The 21,231-nt window shown below is 34.5% G+C and overlaps 2 protein-coding genes across 2 annotated transcripts; both read left to right on the top strand.

Annotated features, from left to right (window-relative positions):
• The first annotated feature begins 5,929 nt into the window (after positions 1–5,929).
• Positions 5,930–7,150, top strand: LOC131854931 (tubulin-specific chaperone A). The gene is made up of 2 exons (XM_059206115.1): positions 5,930–6,225; positions 7,018–7,150. The coding sequence occupies exons 1-2, from the start codon at positions 6,017–6,019 to the stop codon at positions 7,148–7,150; spliced, it is 342 nt and encodes a 113-aa protein (XP_059062098.1). The 5' UTR covers positions 5,930–6,016.
• Positions 7,151–7,204: 54 nt separating this feature from the next.
• Positions 7,205–11,202, top strand: LOC131854928 (inner centromere protein-like). Its single transcript, XM_059206111.1, has 4 exons — positions 7,205–7,795; positions 8,806–8,992; positions 9,606–9,825; positions 10,755–11,202. Exons 1-4 carry the CDS (start codon positions 7,205–7,207, stop codon positions 10,834–10,836), a joined length of 1,080 nt encoding a protein of 359 aa, XP_059062094.1. The 3' UTR covers positions 10,837–11,202.
• The last annotated feature ends 10,029 nt before the right edge of the window (positions 11,203–21,231 follow it).

Below are 21,231 nucleotides of genomic sequence, written 5' to 3'. Positions count from 1 at the left end.
GTCGGCACAGTTAGTAGTTTTATTATTGTAACAATCGTTAAATAATTTGTTGAAGTAAATAACTGAACAAATTATTATCTACTATAACTTCACATGATGAAATACGTATATCTGATAAAAAGACAGTAATGCAGTTAACTATATAGGTGACAATAGATACGCGGTTACTCATATCTTGTTGAGATGATCTGGGATTAACGATGAAATGTTTTTTATTACAAAACATTATAGAGCGGTTGAAGGCCAACTTCTTTTTTTGTTATTATAGATGACAATGGAGTGGTGCACTAACGGTTTATGCTGGCGGGGCACCAGTGGAGGATGATAAGATGAGCATGAGGTTAGGTCAGTTAGTCCGTCGTGGTAAATTCACCATGAATTTATAACGATGGTTTCCAGAGGGAACCACATGAAGGTCAACCTGACTCATAGCCCCAGTGTACCATACACTGGGGCTATGAGTCCACATTACTAAAAATCCCTTACCCCGACCAACCCCTGTTTTAAGATTCATCTTCTATCTATCTACAACTGCCAAAATTGAAGTTCGACCACCTACCAGAGGTGTTCGAACTTCGATTCCGGCCGTCGTAATTACCTTCCCCGTTTGATTAGGATCATAGATTAGATAGATTACCACGGATCGATTGGAGGCGGGAAATTTGGGTGATCAGGTTAATTTCTAGACGTACCTTCAACGAGGTTAATGTGGAAGCCCCCTGTCAACTGCGGTACTAAGGTCAGCTCGATATCATCGACTCGCAGCACATGAGTGACCCGGGTCGGTAATTCCGCCGTAAACACCCGCCCCGTTAGCGCCAGAAATGCTGTAAAGTGTATATAAAAAATGATAATAGTAATAATTGACTTATGTAGACATTTTTGACTTCTGTAGACTTTTTTAGTGCATGATAATGGAATGGTGCACCCGCCTGCGCTAACGGTTTACGCTGGCGGGGCACCAGTGGAGAATGATAAGGTGAGCATGAGGTCAGGTCAGTTAGCCCGTGGTAAATTCACTAGGAATTTAGCAGGATGGTTTCCAGCGGAACCGCGTGGATCTCAACCTGACATGGTCCACATTACTAACGACCTCATCCCCCGGAATGGGGTTGTTAGTAATGTGGACTAAAAATTCCATTGCTAGCAATGTACCATGTCAGGTTGAGATCCACGCGGTTCCCCCTGGAAACCATCGTGATAAATTCCTGGTGAATTTGTTACGACGGGTTAACTGACCTGACCTCATGCACATCTTGTCATCCTCCACTGGTGCCCCGCCAGCGTAAACTGTTAGCGCAGGCGGGTGCAACATTCCATTATCATTCATAAAAATGAAACAACCGCTTCCCTCCCTAATGCAGATATTATACAAGACAACGTGGGTAGCGCCGACATACTCATATTCTGCTGCCAAGCAAATTGCTTTGTAAAATGCTATTCGGTTAAATAAAAACAGCTACCACAGCTACGGATGTATGTGAAAAAGCTGCGACGCCCGCAGCTGTTTTTATTTTCTACTGCTGTAAAACCGTAAAAAAAACAGGTCTTCCCTTCATCACATTTGCGTATATAATATTTTTTTAATATTAATAATGTTTGTAATTGATATGAAAGCACAAACTGCCGTCTGTTCGTTCCTGCTAATCTCCGAAACGACTGGATCGATTTTGGTGGGACTTTCACTAACAGATAGCTACTATAATAAGGAATAACTTAGGCTATTTTAGTAATGTTATATATTTTAATAAGAATAATAAGTTAAATTCCGGACGAAATTGCGGGTAACGCCGAGTTATAATATAACATCACAAATATTAAAATACAAGCGTGGGTATATAATGAAATTTAAAATGGAATAAGATATTAAGTTAGCGCCATTACAAACTTCAAATTGCAGGTGTATATATAGATACATACATATTGTATATAACAAAATATATTTAAATAATTATAATCATCCAGTCTTTACTAAAGTCTGACTTATTAGGTACCTACTCGTAGTACCTAATAAGTACTAGTTCGGGTTCGGACACACTGGCCGCAGTAACTATTATGTAATAATTTATGTTGACGAAATTTAAATAGACTTTCGAGAAATAGACATTATATATTAAAATAATTATAAATAGTAATAATATAAAAAGTTATAAATTTTAATGAATATTAAATAAAGTTTGAGAAATTATTGAAAAGAGTTCTATTTTGTATCAAACATTAACAACCAATAAATAATAAAACAATAAGTTTTTTAAATTATACATCTAAAAAGTCATAAATTAATTTCTAAATGGTTTAAAATTACATTTCTATCAAACAAAATCCTATGTGGGTGATATACCCACGTCGTGAGCAAAAAAAATCTTACCTAAAAAAGGTCCAATGGGTGCCATCGTGCACTTTACAGCATCAAGGGACGACTGGAGAATCTCGTGACTTTATCTCGGTAGTTCTACAGATACGTTATCAAGATTATTGATTGGTTTTGAATTGCGAATGATAGCTGTATAAATTTAAACTATTTTATCATTGTTCGAAACTAACGAACCGACTCGATATCGTATGGGTGCATCCCTATTAATTTTTTAATTCTTCTCTGCAGGTTACGGCGAACTTTATTTTGTCCACGGCGGTCCTGAAAAGAGACTTGGTGGTCATTCTAAACCACTACCTGAGGTTTTTCAACCATGAACTACAGCGTCTGCCTGATCTTCGGCAACCTTGTTTTTTTTTTGTTTTTTAATATATACTCTATGCTACATACTTTCTGATAACATACTTTTCATAAGTGAAAGAATTAAAAAAAAAGATTTTGGGTAAATTTGGCTAAATACTTATTGCTGATCAGCTCCGGAAGCCTGGTTGCTGATTTTTTTTTTTATTAATTACACACAAATATATACAATATAATATAAAAACAATAAGCCGCAAAACTGCTCAGCAGTTTGTCTGCAGCAAAAGCGCTTAAGGGGTCTTCCTAATGACGGCCTGTTTTTTAGGGATATTTTAGGATTTTTTTTCTACGACCAGTAAATATATAGAGCTTCAAGTTTTTTATCATTTATTAACACATATATGGACAGTATAAATATAAAATTTCAGCTAAAAATATTCAGTCAAACTAGAGTTACAGCGCTCTGAACACCCCCGCCTCGAAAAAAAGAGCTCCCACTTCCTCCACGATTCCGGCTGATCGGCTTATCTTAAAAAAAAAAAAACGGCGTTTTAATTTGTAGGCTTAAAAGCACGGAATGACCTATAATCAAATGAATATAAAAAAAAATTGATTTTTGATATAAATTTTAAATAAAATTTGCAAATTAGGCGTTTTTTTTTTGTTTTTTGCTATAAAAAAATCGAAGTTTTGAAAATTTTCGATTGATAATAGTTCATTCCATGCGTTTACATATATTGAGTGTGCCCTGTAAATTTCAAGTAATTCGGTCCAGCCGTTTCTGAGATACAATGGAGGAAAGTTTGAAAAACACAGTTTTGAGAAAAACGCGTTTAAAGTTTCAAGTCCGTTAAAAACTATTAAAATATCAACTTACTCTCAATCGGCGATGCCTGGTCCATAGAGTATTCCTTCCTCTTCCTCGTGAAACTCTTTAAAGCAGATTGTTCAGCTTTTGAGTCAATCGTGGCTTGTTTAACGACATCACTTACGCGCCGCTCAGAGCGTAAGATTCGCTTTTCATCTTTCTCAACATACGCTTGGGCTTCACGACCAACAGGGCATCCCATAATCGACATGACTTTTTACCTTGAAAACCTTCATTAAAGATAATAACTGCTAAGTAGCTAGCAATTTCAACAACTTTGGGACCAGAATGAAGATGTTTAGGAGCGAAAGTCCAAATCAAAGAATTCAAAGATTCGTTATTGTTTTGTGTCTCTGCTTATTATTAATTCGTTGTTTAGACGAATTAATAATTCGTCTTTCGATAAATCTTCGAAAACCGGTTTGATAGCTTCTTGGACTTGCGGAATTAGAGGTGGTTTATCGTGATGAAATTGGTCCAGTTCATTATTAGCTTCAGCCTTACGCCATTTACACCAACTGTTTCTTTTTTTACACGACCAGGATGAACATTTCCAGCGTCTGCCTTTCCGTCCACTCATTATGAAAAAAAATTATTTGTTTTGCTCTCTTCGAAGTTCAAACAAGACTAAAAAAAAGTCGGTAAAATATTATAACAATAGAAATTTCTGTTTAAGTCTGTAGAAACGTTTCTAAACTTGTATAAACAAATATATTAATAAAAAAAGGCCATTTTAAAGCCGACGGTACACAATAGGCCCGGTCTCTAACTGCCGACTCACCGCTCCGAACCGCCTTTCTTTTACCTGCTGTATCTTTTTTTATCGAATTTTCACACATCGCTTTATATATTCTAGACATAATTTATAAAAAAAAAAAAAATCGATTTTTTCAACCCATCACATAGGAAGACCCCCTTAACTTAATACTTATTTCTAATCTATATAGATTACACACACATACATTCACATAAACACATTCCTGTAGAACCAGGTATCTTATGCCATACAATATTTGTTTACAAAAAAGTTTAATAATTTCTTTTTGAATAATTTTTTGGATACATTATCTAATGATCTTATATTTTTTTGGTAACATATTATAATATTTTGGAACTAGATATTTTCTAGTTCTTGATCCGTAATAATTACAGACCTTAGGTACAATGTATTCTTTATTGTTAACTTTATGTGTAGTAATTTTATGAATAACATGATTTTTAAATTTATTATTTTTAAAATGCTCTATTAATAATAATAAATTTGGGTTTTGAATATAAAACATAGGGATTAGAAACACGCGGCCCGTAAAACATATTTGTGCGGCCCGCCAAGCATTTCTAAAATTGAATTGATTTTTTGATTGTCTCCCATCCATATATTAGTATAAAATTAATTATAATAAAATGGTAATAAGTACATACTAAACATGAAACATTTTTTTCTGATGAGTTACTTACGCTGGAGTTACTCACACATGCAATAAAACCGCGCCGCGTCTTTTATTTTGAAATTTCTTATTCCCGCGGCGCGGTATTTTATTTTAAATTAAAAATAGAATACGCTATCTTTAATTGTTAAAATTTTTATTCTACAATTTTATATTCTAATGTTTAACATAAATAAACTTTGGTAAATTAATAATAAGTTTTACTTTATGTGCGGCCCGCCAAAATATTTTAAAAAGTTAATTGGTCCGTTGATGAAAAAAGTTACTTACCTCAATTACAAAATAGGTATGCAGCCTATGTCACTCGGTACTAAATATACCTTTCAGATCATAAGAATAATTTCAGGAAAATAATTTTTCAAACGTAATAATAATAAAGACATTTATTCAACATTACAGTATTCTTATTTACTATACGACTTAAAAGCTAAAACATACTAGTAACGCTGAATGTGACACCCACTCAGCATTTATACTGTAGTATAATTATACTACAGTGCTGATTATCAGTAGTAATAAAAAAAGTACAAATAAAAAAAATCTGCTTTGCTCTCTCTCTCTCTCTCTATAAGAATATCAATATAGGCAATGAACAAAAATCACATGTTTTCTCTAAATGGAAAACCTTCAGCAAGTAAATTATGGATTCCGCCCTTGAGAGTCGCATAATTTAACCATAGTCGAAAGTTAAAAACATCATTTGTAACTACATAGTGTAAAAAAATGGATAATTAAGAATTCAAATGCCTATTCCATGTTCTTCAGATCAATTTTGTTTTGCTATTAGACTTTAAGGAGTCTAAGCATGTAACAAGGATGACAATACGAGATTTACAAGAGGCCCAAAATTCCTACGTGAATACATAATTTCGAGTTTGAGTATCCAAAGCCGTAAAAATAGTTTTAAAAAATAGTCAATCAAAACTAAAAGTTCATTGTCAATATCCTCATGTCAAATTGTTTGTGTCAATGTAACGTAAAAAATATAAGGTGATTGAACTAAATTTTTTTGAACTTTCCATCGCTATGGCAGATCCTAGACTTCGACAAATTAAAATAAAGACTGGCGTTGTAAAACGCATAGCCAAGGAAAAAGTAGTGTACGAGAAGGAGGCTGAATTGCAGAAGAATAGAATACAGAAGATAAAAGACGAAGGGCAGGACGAACATAATATACGAAAGCAGGAGGAAGTCTTGCAGGAGTCCCTGATGATGGTTCCTGACTGTCAGCGGCGGTAAGCAATTCTTTACTATATTTAACATCATATCTATGTTAAATTATGATTTTAAAGGAAACCAGAATAGAGATAAAAATACTTAAAATACCAGATGGTTTTAGGTTATTAAGGCTTCTCTACTAAAATGAGAAATGTATTAAATATACTGAAAGTACATAAATAATAATTATTAATTAATGGGGGAATATATTTTTATTACTGGCCAGTTTCTAAAATATTTCTAAATTTGAAATACATTTTCTAAATATTATGAAATCATGAGTCATAGGTACTCTTTGTTCCTTGCAAAAGCTTTGTTAGGTTTATGCTTCTTATTTTTTATCATTGAATGTTTTTTTTATTTACATTATTATTTCGCCTTTTGTTTTCTGTATATTATTGCTACAGTATCTATATGTTAATTAATTTAATAATAAAATTAACATAATTGAATTTAATGTTAATTAAGTTGATTTTGTGACTATCATATTGTATGTGCTCTTGGTGCATCTAAATGATTAAATAATTTTCTTAGTGAATACACATATATAATTTCTTATAACATTTTCAGTATAATGGTGACAAATTTAGTACATAACAAATTGGAAATGAAGCACTTTTGAATTAAAAAAGTTAAAATATTTATTGAGTTCCATATTATTTTGTGGAAGTACATTTCTTCAGAATTAGTATGAAACTAAAGTAATTGTAAACACTACTTTTTAAAATTATGGTATCACTAAAATTACTCTATAATGCACAAAAAAATTCTCAATGGTTAGTAGAAAGTTATTATTTATTCTGTTTTAGATTGATAAAAGCATTTGCAGACCTCAAAAACACATTAGAAACTGAAGAGGATCTCAAGGAGCACGAGGATTACGTAGCAGCTCAAAACGTATTAAAAGAAGCTGAAAAGCAACTGCCTGAAACGATATCATAATTACTGTATTAATATTATTTGCTAGTTTTATATTTTATATAACATTTAGAAATCATGTCGTATAACCAAAATTATTATAATTTTCGAGGGAACAGTTTTACATTCCGACATAATTATCCACCACCTAACTATATACCAGGACCACCACCTCCTCCGTTGTATTATATTCCGCCTATTGCACATCCAAATGCTGATACACCTGAAACAGATCAGGAATTCATAACAAAATTCGAACTAAAAACTACAACTAACAATTCCGAATCAAAACAAAAATCAACATCTATATCCAAAGTCAGAGATGACATAAACAATATAGTTTTATCTGTGGATATTATTAAAAGCAAAGAGAAATATTTGGCTGACAATCTAAAAACACTGTCTGATGATGAATGGCAGTCCAGGGTTGAAGAAATTGAGCAATGTAAAGCGAGTATTAATAATTCACTCTCTAATATTAACAATTTGCACATGGATACATTGAAAAAGGTTATAACAAAGAGGATAGCGAAAAGGTTGAGATTGAAGAGGTTACGCTTAGAAAGGAAGAAAGAGAAAGGAGACACCATCCGAAGATTGGAAGAGAAGTCGCGAAAGATTGATGAGAATCTTCAGAAAATTAAGGATGATATTCTTAAAGTTAAACAGGTATGTTTCTTTGTTGATGACTTATTGAAAAATTTCCTTGAATACTTGTCAGTTCAAGTTAGCTACTGGCCATTAAACCACTTTGCTTGGAAAAAGCATATATATAATGGTTTCAAGGTTATATATCAAGCTCCATCGTTTACTATCTAAATAAATATATCTCAAAGGTTTTTTTTTTTTTTTTCTCTTTCTGCGATCAGCCCTTCGATATGGAGTATCTTTGAGATATAGAGCATCATATCTCAAAGGTGACTGACATAGTGATCTATCAACGCTCAGCCCAAACCACTGGACGGATCGGGCTGAAATTTGGCATGCAGGTAGATGTTATGACGTAGGCATCCACTAAGAAAGGATTTTGATTAATTCTACCCCCAAACTGATAAAATAGGGGACAAAAGTTTATATGAATCTTTGTCAATTTTAAACCGATCGGGCTGTGATTTTGCATACATATGACGATGAAAGTGACACGTATGACGTAGGCATCCCTAAGAAAGGATTTTGATAAATTCCACCCCCAGGGGGATAAATTAACACGAGCGAAGTTGTGGGCAAAAGCTAGTCTAATTTACTAAAAATCTTGTGCAGGTCCACAAGTAAATTTAAGAATGCATTAAAGTCTGTTAATTACTGAAGTCTAATATTTCATCACCGATTATATTGATGAGAAATTTTAATATTGTCATAAATATAAAGAACTAGCTGTACCCGCGTGAAATTATAGTCTATATGTTATTGTGATGTATAAGCTATATTATTGTAAAGTTTAATTAGAATCCATTAAGTAGTTTTTGCCTGACAGAGTAACAAACATCCATCCACACTCACAAATTTCCGCAATTATAATATTAGTAAGATTAACATTTCTATTTCTATATTGTTATGATTTTATAATTATTTTTTTTGGCATGGCACTGTGTGAATTGGTCAGTTATATACTTATTGTAACTTTTCTTAACTAACTTCTTTCGTAATTTTGTGAGCTATGATTTTTTTTTTATATTTAGGAAGTGGAAGCCAAATTGCAAGCAGATATGGTACTGAAGGAAGTTATCAGGAAAAAGAGTGATGCTAAGAAATGTCTCGCAAAACTGGATGCTCTGGTGAAGCTTCGTAAAGCTCGACAGAATACAGCTAAAGGACGGGGTGCTCACGTGTCTGAAAAGGAAGCTGAAGAATTTATTAATAGTATTGGTAAGTTTCTTAACGGAACATTGGGTTCCTTAAAATATGGTCGAGTATGATAGAGGAAGTTGAAGCAGTCATGCGCGCTATAAAGTTCAAAATTGTAGCGCCGTGGTGGCCCGGGTCAATGAACTCCCTCTAATGACTGAGTGCGAAGGTTAGTGACTAATATGACTGAGTGCAAAGGTTAGTGACTAATATGACTGAGTGCAAAGGTTAGTGACCTCATCATCATGGATGATGAGGCTGCTTGTAGGGACTGATCTGTTTGGGTTACGGACACTGATTAGAATATTTCGACGGTATACTTTTTTTATGAACTTTTAATGGAGAATGATTACGTTTTACATATTTTTTGCGTAACTAACCGTTTACGCAGCGCATGCAACGGAAGCATTTTTGCCACATTTTTCATTACTGCTCCACTTCTATTGGCCGTAATGTTACGTAGCCATAACACTTGGGTACAATATACCTTTCTACGAATTTAAAAATTGGATCTGTACCAGAGATTATCCCGAACAAACTTAACCTCTTTATAATATTAGTATAAATTAAACTGACTACATAAAGGTATCCACTAAACTTGATTGAATTAACATGATGTTAAAAAAAATTGCAGAAAAATTAAAGTCCTTATGGGTAGAAAAACTGGCCGCGTATGATAAAGAAGAGATGGAGTTACGTGATAAGTTGCAGCAGGACAGTCAACAGAATGAACTCAGCAATGTGAGGGCAGAGCACATTGTGGAGAACTTGAGCATGTGGCGGGAGTGTCTGTTTGGTGGGTCACTGCCTCAGGTTGATTTCTGTGGCGACCTCACCAAATTTGTTGGTGTTAGGTAAGTGTGTGTATTTTAACAGACGGAAACTTTGTACATTTGTTGTAGTATCAATTAATTAAACTATCTACTATTAACGGCAACATTGTCTGCTTTTGTTTTAGAAATAATCTTCACGTTAGTTGTTATTGAGATCTTCTCAGCAGTTTAATTGTGAATAGAAAGACACTTTTAAATTTATGTTAATATATAACCCTGGACAATTAACACAGTGCCATCTAGTCCCACGTAAGCAGAGCTTGTGTTATGGGTACTAGAGATATGATGCAAATATTAGTTTTTTTTAAATACATACATAATATACATAGAAAATACCTAGACGGATACAATCATACTCATGAATACAATTGTTTGCTTCGTCCGTGGAATCGAACCCGCGAACATCGGAAGTAAAGCGGTGAGCTAAACCACTAGACCACTGAAACCGTCAGACATGTGTACACATGCAATTGTAACAGTAATTTTAGCTTATAAATAAAAACTATCCTGACTATAAAAAAAGAAACAAATATGGCTCATTTTTACGACCAATATTTAGAGCTCTAATGTAAGAAGTCATTAGCTCCAGACACCCGGGGGTTGTTGCTTCAGGAGAAGCATTTAGTGCGGTGGTCACCCCAAACAGTTTTTTTTTTTTTTATGGATGATAATATGACCCCAACGGTTTCCTGGCTCCATAAGATACCATGAGGTCAGGTCAACCCATCGTGAAAAATTCACCAAGAATTTATCATGATATGGGCTAACTGACATGGTACATTGCCACCCCAAACAGTTCATCTTTAGGGGTTGTAAATGACCCCAAGGCATCAACCTGTGATTCTGAATGACATTACTGCTGGCATCCACCAGGTGGTTCTCCCTGGAAACCATCGTGAAAAATAGAAATAGAAATAGGAATAACTAACTAAAAAAAAAAAAAATTTCAGATCTCAATGGGACCAGTTTGCAAGCGACGAAGGATCTCCTCTTCCTGTTGGGTGGATAATACCACAAATAAAAAACCCATAGAGAATGTGGGACGCAAAATTTTTATACTAACAAATGGGTTACAGATTGAATTATCTATGCTAATAATCTAAAAACTATATGAAGATTGCAACATAATGTTATTGAAATAATTTTCTGGTTTTTGCATTGTCTTTCATCTCGCTTACACAATTGTAGGAGCATATATATATGCAAAATAACCATATCTTAAATTTAGAGAAGTTTATATTGTTACAATGATGTTTTCCATCTCCCTTACATTGTAAACCATAGATGTTGAATGATTGATGTCTATGGTGTCATTGCTCTTACCTTCCAGTAATGGTATATCCAACCGATTCGATATTGAAATTTCGGTTTTAATATTCTATAGGTAAGAAAAGAGCTAATTCCTTCTTAAAAGGGAGGCAACGTAATTCCCCTGGTGTTGCGGATGTTCATGGTCGCCGGTAATCATTTACCATCAGGTGAGCCGCAAGCTCGTTTGTGTTATAAAAAGTACTTACAGTGCAATCTGCATATGGTTTTATGTTTGTCTTAAAAATATGTTTATGTATCAGCAGACTATTAAATATTGACCTTTTTGTATCGCTATAAATTTGTACGGACCTTAGTTGCACTATGATGTGATTTATACAAAATAAATGCATTTATGATGCTTTTTCTATTTCATTGTTTTTATTTTGTCAAATTTTAACGCATATACCACATGTCGTAGCTGTGGTGCTGTTGTATATAGGGTAAACGTATCGCTTACCATCAGGCGGGCCGTCTATGAGGTACACAAGTCATCATAGCCTAGTGATCTACGATTTTGACAAATATGCCTCAAAAAATCATCAAATAATACTATAACATCAATAACAGACCCAATATTAATCGATAAACGAGAAAAAAATCAAATATTCTCAAAGAAATGTTACATCAAGTCCTGCTTTCATCACAAAGTTGACAATAATTAGAGGGGGTTCGTAACGAAGACTTGCGTTTCATGACACCCATGAAGAAGACTAAGAAGACACACCTCTGATCCTGTAATTTCTCTGCCCCATCCTACACTGCAACACATCTTACAATGCAAGCCAGTGAGTTAGCTGAGTAACTGTGCCATTCCATTATCTATATATCTAAAAATAAAATTGGAGTGTCTGTTTGTAATATTGAAATAACCGTTTTCTATTCATATATGGTAAATATAAATACGGTACATACACTAAAATAACAATTTTTGTCTGTTTGTTCCGGCTAATCTCTGAAAAGGCTGGACCGATTTTGACGGGACTTTTTGGCAGGTAGCTGATGTAATAAGGAGTAACTTAAGCTACTTTTATTTTTAAACATCTTTCACTTTAGAAAAATAAAGTTAAAATCCATGCGGACGAAGTCGCGGAACAGCTAGTCATCCATAAATAACTAAATGGTAATTTAAGTACTTAGTCAGGATGTGCTGACTGATATAACTTTACCATTCCAATATCATCCAAAAACAATACCTGTATACTCCCATCTTGGGACCAGTCTTAATAGTGCCCGTGGCATGCAACGCATGCAGGCGCCTCGTCAAAGGGGGCGCCATCACGAGATTCAGATGTATACTATAATTTTATTAAAATATATAATCTATAGAATACTTAATAAATTATAAATAATGTAACTTAACTATGACTCCGTATTCATAGTTAAGTTACATTATTTATAATTTATTAAGTATTCTATAGATTCTATATTTTATACGATAATACATAAACCGCGCTAAAAATTGCATGCGGGCGCTGAGGACCCTAGCGCCGGCCCTGTATGTATATATATAGCATAAACACAGCTAGGACTCCAGGACAGGACTAGGGATAGTGGAATAAAAGACAATAACTATATCGGCATATTCAAGTCTTTTATTTGTCACAATCTCCATTTTTTTTAGATATTCGGTAGAAATTATATGAATTATGTAAAAACACACCAACACTTCTCACTTGATATCCTAATTAGCCTTTATACAATTAATTATAAGGATACTCCAATTACTCTATTATAATTATAATATTGTTTTTTTTAAACTTACGAGTTTCGTGATAAAATTATCAAAACCGATACCTAATTGTTTATTAAAATTACTAGAATTACACAGATGTTATTTCTAATACATTTTCTGGTACAACACTCGCGTCAGCTACTGTACTTATATGTACATGTGTGAAAAAAACATCGTAGGAATAAATTGAATATCAACTCCAAACCCACCAAAGGTAGTTTGCTTCTAAAGTCGAACGGGACCTTAAGGTCCCTACACTTTCCAAAGAGTGCAGGGATCTTGAGGTCCAACACTCCATAGTAGAGGCCCTACATTCTCCATAGAGTGCAAACATGTCACAAATGCGAGAAATAAAATCGTCTACACACAACTACAAAATCAGTGGCGATATAGAAATAGTTGTAAGCGATTTAGGGAGATCAATTTCGGTGAGAGCATTCTATATTCATCACTACTCATCATCTGTACTTCATCATTGTAAACATTGATAATTTTGTCACGAAACGTTACACGTTTGCACGTCCCAAATGAACATAAACTCTTACTTATATACGCACAATACTATCGTCCAACACTCCAGCTTCTAAAAAAATAGATAATTAAAATCAATACAGACTATACACATCAGTAAGAGCACATTCCTGCTTTACTATTGTTCCATAACAGTTGTTTTTTAGGAACTCTTCTAATGTAGGATTTTACAGCTTCACCGGTAGTTGTACACTTTATTTTATTTATATACATATTTCAGGCAACTATAACCCATATTATAAATATCTTATAGACTAACATACATATGAATTAATATTATAAAACTAATATATTGTTATACTCTGTGTGGTTACGGCACTGATATTGGAGTTGCAAACAAACCGACCTTATGGAATCTTTGCTTGTATATATAAACACAACGGGTATTACATATGCTTTATTTTTTAAACTCGAGCACTATCATTGCCCTCTAACTACCACCTCTATCACAGCGTTAGGTTGGCTGGAAGAGATCTTCAGAGATAAGTCCACCCGTGCTCACATTTTTTTATAACATCTTATTTGATATTGTTACAAATGCAATAAAGTATATACATAATATACGCGGACAAACAGTTAATTTCATTGCTATACAGATGTAAATACAACACAATCTCCAACATGTTAAAAATTTACAAATTGCTGTACAAGTGGAGAGTTGGACGGTAATACGCTGTTTTTATGAATCACGTCCTTCTAATGTGATACAGTCAGAGACGTGCCACTACACGCAGCCGATAAAGCGAGACAAGACGAGTGTAGCTATACTGTTCACTCGCGTTGTTTGAGGTATTACGGCATTACACGCAGACTTCAATAGCATGTTGGCTAAGCAATCGACAATTTAGACGGCAGCTGAGAACTGTGAGCAGATTATGTGTTTCTATTAAAGAAATGTCTAAAATTCGAATACTTTTCTACTAATCATCAGTACTTACTAATTATATTAGTTTGTTCATTTCTATTTATTAATTTATATCATCATTTGAGTAAAGTAGTAAAACAAAGTAACAAGTTACTTGTTATTCTTCTTCTTCTTTTAGTTTAAATGGCTTTCACCAAATGTCGGTGATTTATTAAATAAATACATTTGTAGGTTTCAATATTAGTAAAGTCTCTATGATTTTCGGATTGCAAACAAAAAAATGGATAAATGGAATGGAATCCATTAAGCCATGGATGTGAATTTGATTCTGTTAATAGAGGGGTCCATGGATAAATATATTAAAAAAAAAGAAGATATTTTTAAAACCAGCCCTAAAGTCGCTAATTTTATATTTAGAGGACACCCAGTAACCAGCATCTTTTAAAATATACTCTCTTTATTTATATGTGAAATTGTAGAATATGCTCGTAATATATTTCTTAAGGTTTTATTTTACAGAAAGTTTAGTAGAAATGGTCATACTAACAGTTCTCAAGCACGTCGACCTTTTACTATCATTTGAAAATATCCTAAACACTATTAAAACGGGAAATTCACTAATAAAACCTATCGCGTTTCATTTAAATATCATACAAAAGGTTCTTTCCTAAGATTTTAGTATTTTGAACAGAGTCGAGTTTTGTAACAGTTTCGTATAGGAACAAACCTATTTTCAGGCTCTTTCCTTCTGTGTCCAGCCGGAGTATACACCTTATCTATTACATGGTACTAAAATGTATAGGGTCATGCTATATACATTTTTCAATTAATGTATTGTTTTTTTGCAAAGAAAATATGAGGGTTACTATTCGTGTAAAATAGTAAATAACTACCGATGACGTAGTCGTCATCTAGACTCACCTACCCCCCATGTCATCCAAAATAAGAAAATTAAAAACTCCTTCCCCCCCCCCCCCCCCCCCCCCCCCATAGTACTTACGTAATACTTGAACGGCCCCATATCAGAGCAAAGTGTTTTATGAGTAGTCACTTATGAAACACTTTCCTCTAGAAACAAAATAGACAATTGAAAATAATTGGGATAAGACGGTGCGTATAGTTTGCTAGTTGCATAATATTTTTGACTGTTGCCCCACCCTGAGCCCATGGTTAGATACACCCATGCTTCCGTAGTCTATTCGCTTAACTCTTTTAAACTAGGCAGCAGATTTTATTGCAATTTTTCGCAAGAGATAAAGTGGTTTCAAGAGGAAAGTTTATACGTATAATACATGTACACCCGGGCGAAGCCGGGGCGCGTAGCTAGTACGTGACTAACTCTGTATATTATGTAAGTAAAAAATAAGAGTTGAACGGTTGCGGTCTTTACACGGCTGGACACTAAGTTTCTACCGTCTCGACTAGAAGTTCCAAGAGTTAGTATCATGGCTATATAATTGTTATATTTAAGCTTCAGGGACGTTAGTTATAAGTTATTGAGCGACGCTTTGCTGTTTCACAAATGGAAAAACTTACATAAATCATACATTTTACAATTGCATCCACCACTAAATAAGATAATTGTGAAAATTATGTAATAAAACATTACAAATCAGGCTATACACTGCTAAGTACATTAACAATAAAATATACCAAGAATTTACTTGACTTATTTACTTGTTTATACAATACTTAAGTTGTGTTATTTGAAAAACTAAGGGAGATATTACATTATCAAATAAACTGGATCAAATAACTGATATAAATTTTAAAGATTTGTTTCTAAAATACTTGAGTTGTGCTGTTGAGTGAAAAACCAGACTAAGGAAGCTGTTACATTATCAAATAAATTGGATCAATGAATGAGTGAATTAAATGTGACTATTCAAAAGTGCCTATAGTAAAATTGATTTCAGTAATAATTGTAGACTGCGTGGATAGTCTGACAGGGCTAAATGGTTTCACAAGTATAAGTCTTTTTAACTTATAATAACTTGCATATTTCAGCAATAATGTAATATGACCAATTATTACATTTGTTCTGTATTCATATGATGCAATATATTTGATAATGAAATAACTATCTATTCAAGACTAAACCTTCCTTCATGTAAATATAACAACTTGTTAAATATGAATTAAAAAAAATATAAACAAAAAATACATAAATTTTTTTTTAATTAAATATAATTTTGTGAAGACTACAATATTGGTAAATATATACACGTTGGGACAACATTAGCGTATATATATTATAATTAACCCGTTATCACTCGGGCCTTTCTTTTAGCCCCATACTCGTGAGGCATTTTCGCCATCCCATAACTACAAAATTAAAAAAATAAGATGTGTCAAGAACTACAAACAATGCCACCAGGGTAGGAACAGCGGACCAATCCGGGGCACTAGCTGCCGCTCGCCCGCTCGTTATTTTTTGAATATGTCAACTGTACCAATAGGATAGGTAGTATATTCCTTGGTTTCGCGGCAGCTGACGCGGGGGCGTCAGCTGTCACCTAAGGGATGAGGCCAGGAGTAGGGGCTGACTCAGGATTGGGCTGAAGAGCCCGCGCTGCTGGGGTTCACGGTTGAATATCACTTTGATCCCGTAACCCCGGCAACAAAGCGCTCGGAGGATACCAAGGGGTTTTAGCCGGTAGGAGTCGTGCGGGTCTCCCATGACGACGAAACAAAAAAAAAGGTAGTATATTCCTTGCAGTTAGTTAAGTCACATGCAATTTGGTCGGCATAAAGTTTTGTGTATTTTACAGAATAAAACAGCTTTAGGACATTTAACTCATACCATACTACCCCTGAGATCAACATAAAGTGTAATAATACAAGTAAATAAATTATTAATTTGTCTTTTATAACGGGTTAACTATGCTATTAAAACTTATTGATTAAATACACTATTGAGGTATATTTTGCAAGAAAATATTCTCTCCCGTACACTAAAATTAAAAACGCTAGAAATATTTTAAAATATCTTTCTATATCGAAAAGTAACTCAATAGCTTACTTAGTCAATAGTTTGTCTATGGACAATGTTTTAGCTAACGCATACTCAACGTGAATTGGATTCTTAAAGAAAAATGTACAAGATAATGTAAAAAAAAAAATTCTATGCTGAACACGATTTATGGCCCGATCGGTTAGGTATATTGGGTCGACATCATGAATTCTTTGCACAAAAACAATATATATATTATTATATATTGTTTTTTAATTAATGATAATGTAATGGTGCACCCGCCTGCGCTAACGGTTTACGCTGGCGGGGCACCAGTGGAGGATGATAAGATGAACATGAGATCAGGTCAGTTAGCCCATCCTGACAAATTCTCCAGGAATTTTTCATGATGGTTTCCAGGACAAACCGCGTGGAAGTCAACCTGACATGGTACATTACTAACAATTACTATTCCCCTAAAGGGGACTGTTAGCATGGGAGACTTTATACAATAAAGCAATCAATAATGTGCACTTGCTATATAAAAAAAAGAACAACACACTAGTTTTTTTGGTGGTTCTTCTTGTGATGAGACTGCTTTCCGAATGACTGGTCGAATAATCAAAGAACGACTAAACTTTTAAAGAGGGTGACTAGTCTCTACCATGTCAGGTAAAGCTCTACGCGGTGTGAGGGGGTGAGGGGGGAGAGAAAGTTTTCTTTTAATTAATCATAATAGAATTATCATCAATCTTTGCGGCCTAACCAATCGGCTAATAAATAGTGTTCATATATATATTTCAATAAATATTTACAATTTCATATAACATATACACACACGCTCCGTAAGGATGCGTTCACACGTGGCATAGGAACGTACCCGTCGACAATTACGTACAAGTTGAGTGTAAACGGGCCCTAAATTTCGTGACGTCACATTTATTAAAACAAAATTTAAATTAAGAACGAGAAATTTAAAAAGTATTTCCAACTTAATGTGTATAAATATAAGGTTTAAATCAAAATCCAATATATCAAAGTATTCAAACACGAAATTTGAAGACCAAAAAAACTTCAAAGGTATTTCCAATTCTATCTGTATACACATAAGGTTAATTTTCAGTTTGCTAGTGTATAATTTTAAAATGTGACGTCACAATAGGGGGTGGGTAGTCTTGCAAACGTGACAACTACGGGGGAGAGGTTAAAAAGGATGAAATTGCGTAACGAGATTTGTGGATGGCCCTTAATGGCAAGTAATAGCAACATACCCATAGTTCATACTTTGCGATTCAGCTCAAACCTTCCAGATATGATAGTGTAAATGAAGATTAATGATTCTACTATATAAAACTATTTAATAAATAAACTCACGTATTACTATGTAAATTAGTATTTATTGGGACAAAGGCGCTTCTATCGGGGGCTTAAGTTGCAATAAGCAATGCTGTTAGTAATAATTCTGATTTAAAACGTATTTATAATGACCTGTTGATAAACTGTACTTAATTCGAGGGCTGGCCTTGAAGGCGTGGCCTCTTAGGGCTATGATAGATGTAATATAATCCGGATCTACTTAGCTTTTGTGCCGTGTAATTACTGGCTATTATTTACACGCCCGCCCGTCGCAAAGCTATTACACTCGTTATGATATTCTTTTCAAGGATTCACTGTTGACTAAAATCTTCATTACATATAATTTTATTCAGGGCTTGTCATAAATAAATCGATTTTTCTAGAAGAAAAATTATTTAGTTACTTAAACGGTGTATTTAGTATTCGACGCCCTCGGTGGTCTAGTTGTTTAGCACACCGCTTTACTTCCAATGGTCGCGGGTTCGATTCCTCGCACGGCACAAACATTTGTATTCATGAGAATGATTTTTTGTATCGGTTTGTGTGTTTCTATGTATAATATGTATGTTACGAAAAGTATACACATTTGTATCAGTTGTCTAGTACCCATAACACAAGCTTTAGCTAGCTTAACTTGGGTCTAGATTGCGCTGTGTGAATTGTCCTGAGATTATTATGTATGGATCATTTCAAAATGCTATTCCTACGTTTGCATCAGCAACTTTCAAATTGTTCATATAAAATCTTAAACACATATTTTTAATCTTACAATTTAGAATTCTTAGTCACTGCGTCACATAATTATGGCATAGATTCTGAATCGCTCTTTAAAATTATAATACAATTATTGAAACCATATAAGAATAGGTACATACAATAATGATTTCGAAATAATGCAAAATATACTTTAAATTCAGTTCCATGTGATCTATATTTCTACTAATAAACTATTAAACTCTAGAGATACTGCGTTATCAAATTATAAGAATAGATATATACATTAATGGTTTTCAAATAATGCAAAATATACTTTAAGTTCAGTTCAATATGGTCTATGTCTCAATAAAACTGTGAATCTTTAGAAATACAGCATTAGCAAATTATAAGAATAGATATTTACTATAATGGTTTTGAAATAATGAAAATATACTTTAATTTCAGTTCAATATGGTTCATATTTATAATAAACGATTAAACTCCAGAGATATAGCGTTAGCAAAGTATAATGCAAAATATACTTTAAGTTCAGTGCAATGTGGTACATATTTAACTAACAAATTTTAAAGATACAAGGAGTACCAAAGTAATTATGAGTCTGTGTGAATAGTTAATGCAAAACAAGTGTATTTAGTTGCGCAAAAAAATATCCAATTGGGACATATTAGTGTAGGAATAAAAAAGGGATATACTCTATCCATTGTAAAAAGAATCATATAAATAAAAAAAAAACAAGAATATATTTGAACAATGTCGATAGTATATTGCTCAACTTTTTAATATCGGCGTTTGTATTGGGCAAGTGACTTTTGTACGACAATGTATGTATTTATATAAAAATATTTTAAATTAATTCTATCAGTGGTCTAGTACCCATACTGCAAACTGTGCTTAGGGACTAGATGGCGCTGTATCTATGATCCAGCACTATTTATCAGTACACAAGTTCCAAATCAGTCCTTATAAATGTTCGTATAAGTACTATAGTCTGTTTTTTAATCTCTGAGACGAAATTGACAGGTGTAAATGTCAAATTTTTAATTAATGTTGCCAGCTGTAGCTGCACCTACGATACCGATTTCATTTAATTGTAATTTTTTATTTGAGATGATTACTTTTAAAGTTTGTTAAAAATTTCTCATAATGTATTTTTAAATTTTACGTATTATTATGAGCTTTCAATAGTGACACAATACTATTTAAGAATCGCAAAAAGTTGGCAACATTGGCAATGTCAATTTTGCCAACTACTACTTATAATTTGTTTTTTAGCTCAGAAAGCTGAAAAACAAATTATAAATATTAATATTGTAGGTATGAACAAATACAGATAAGAGTATATAGATAATCTGGCAACACAATTGATGTTTTCGTCTCGTGAGATGAAAAAATCGACTATAATGTTAATAACGTCGTATAAACCTGCTGAGCGTCGGGAGAGCGTCCGGAGAGCGGCCGGAGAACGTCAGGGGAGCGTTAGGGGAGCGTCAAGGGAGCGTCAGGGGAGCGTCTAGGGAGCGACAGGGGATGCGGGCAGCGGTCACTGCCAGAGGCCGGCGTAGTTCCCGACGGGGGGTGCGGGCAGCGGTCACTGCCAGAGGCCGGCGTAGTTCGAAGATGCGCGTACCGCTGTCGTCGTAGCAGTGCGTGTAGATGGCCGGCACGTACTTCACCTGGTTGAACCGGCGTCCGCCTCCTCGTCCGGGAACTGCGGGTACCCGGCGGGGGGGGCAGCGGTCACTGCCATACAGTGCCATCCCAGACCACGGCTGCACACGGCGGGGGTGCGGGCAAGATGCCAGAGGCCGGCCCCGGCGGGGGTGACACTACAGCGTTCCCGGCGGGGGGTGCGGGCACAGCCAGGAGTTCCCGGCGGGGGTGCGGGCAGCGGTCAAAGGCGATGCGGGGGGTGCGGGCACCAGTCCCGGCGGGGGTGACACCGGAGGCAGTGGCGGGGGGTGC

Source organism: Achroia grisella, unplaced genomic scaffold, assembly GCF_030625045.1.
Source record: "Achroia grisella isolate CSIRO2021 unplaced genomic scaffold, CSIRO_AGI_Agris_v1 utg1248, whole genome shotgun sequence".
Lineage (NCBI taxonomy): Eukaryota > Metazoa > Arthropoda > Insecta > Lepidoptera > Pyralidae > Achroia > Achroia grisella.
Note: the sequence above shows the minus strand (reverse complement) of the source record. Positions and strands in the feature narration are given on the sequence as shown.

Bases quoted from the DNA above. Each gene is read 5' to 3' on its own strand.
- LOC131854928 (XM_059206111.1), top strand. From the start codon at position 7,205: ATGTCGTATAACCAAAATTATTATAATTTTCGAGGGAACAGTTTTACA. The intron at 7,796-8,805 runs GTATGTTTCTTT...TTTTATATTTAG, and splicing joins ATATTCTTAAAGTTAAACAG to GAAGTGGAAGCCAAATTGCA. The intron at 9,826-10,754 runs GTAAGTGTGTGT...AAAAAATTTCAG, and splicing joins ACCAAATTTGTTGGTGTTAG to ATCTCAATGGGACCAGTTTG.
- LOC131854931 (XM_059206115.1), top strand. From the start codon at position 6,017: ATGGCAGATCCTAGACTTCGACAAATTAAAATAAAGACTGGCGTTGTA. The intron at 6,226-7,017 runs GTAAGCAATTCT...ATTCTGTTTTAG, and splicing joins GTTCCTGACTGTCAGCGGCG to ATTGATAAAAGCATTTGCAG.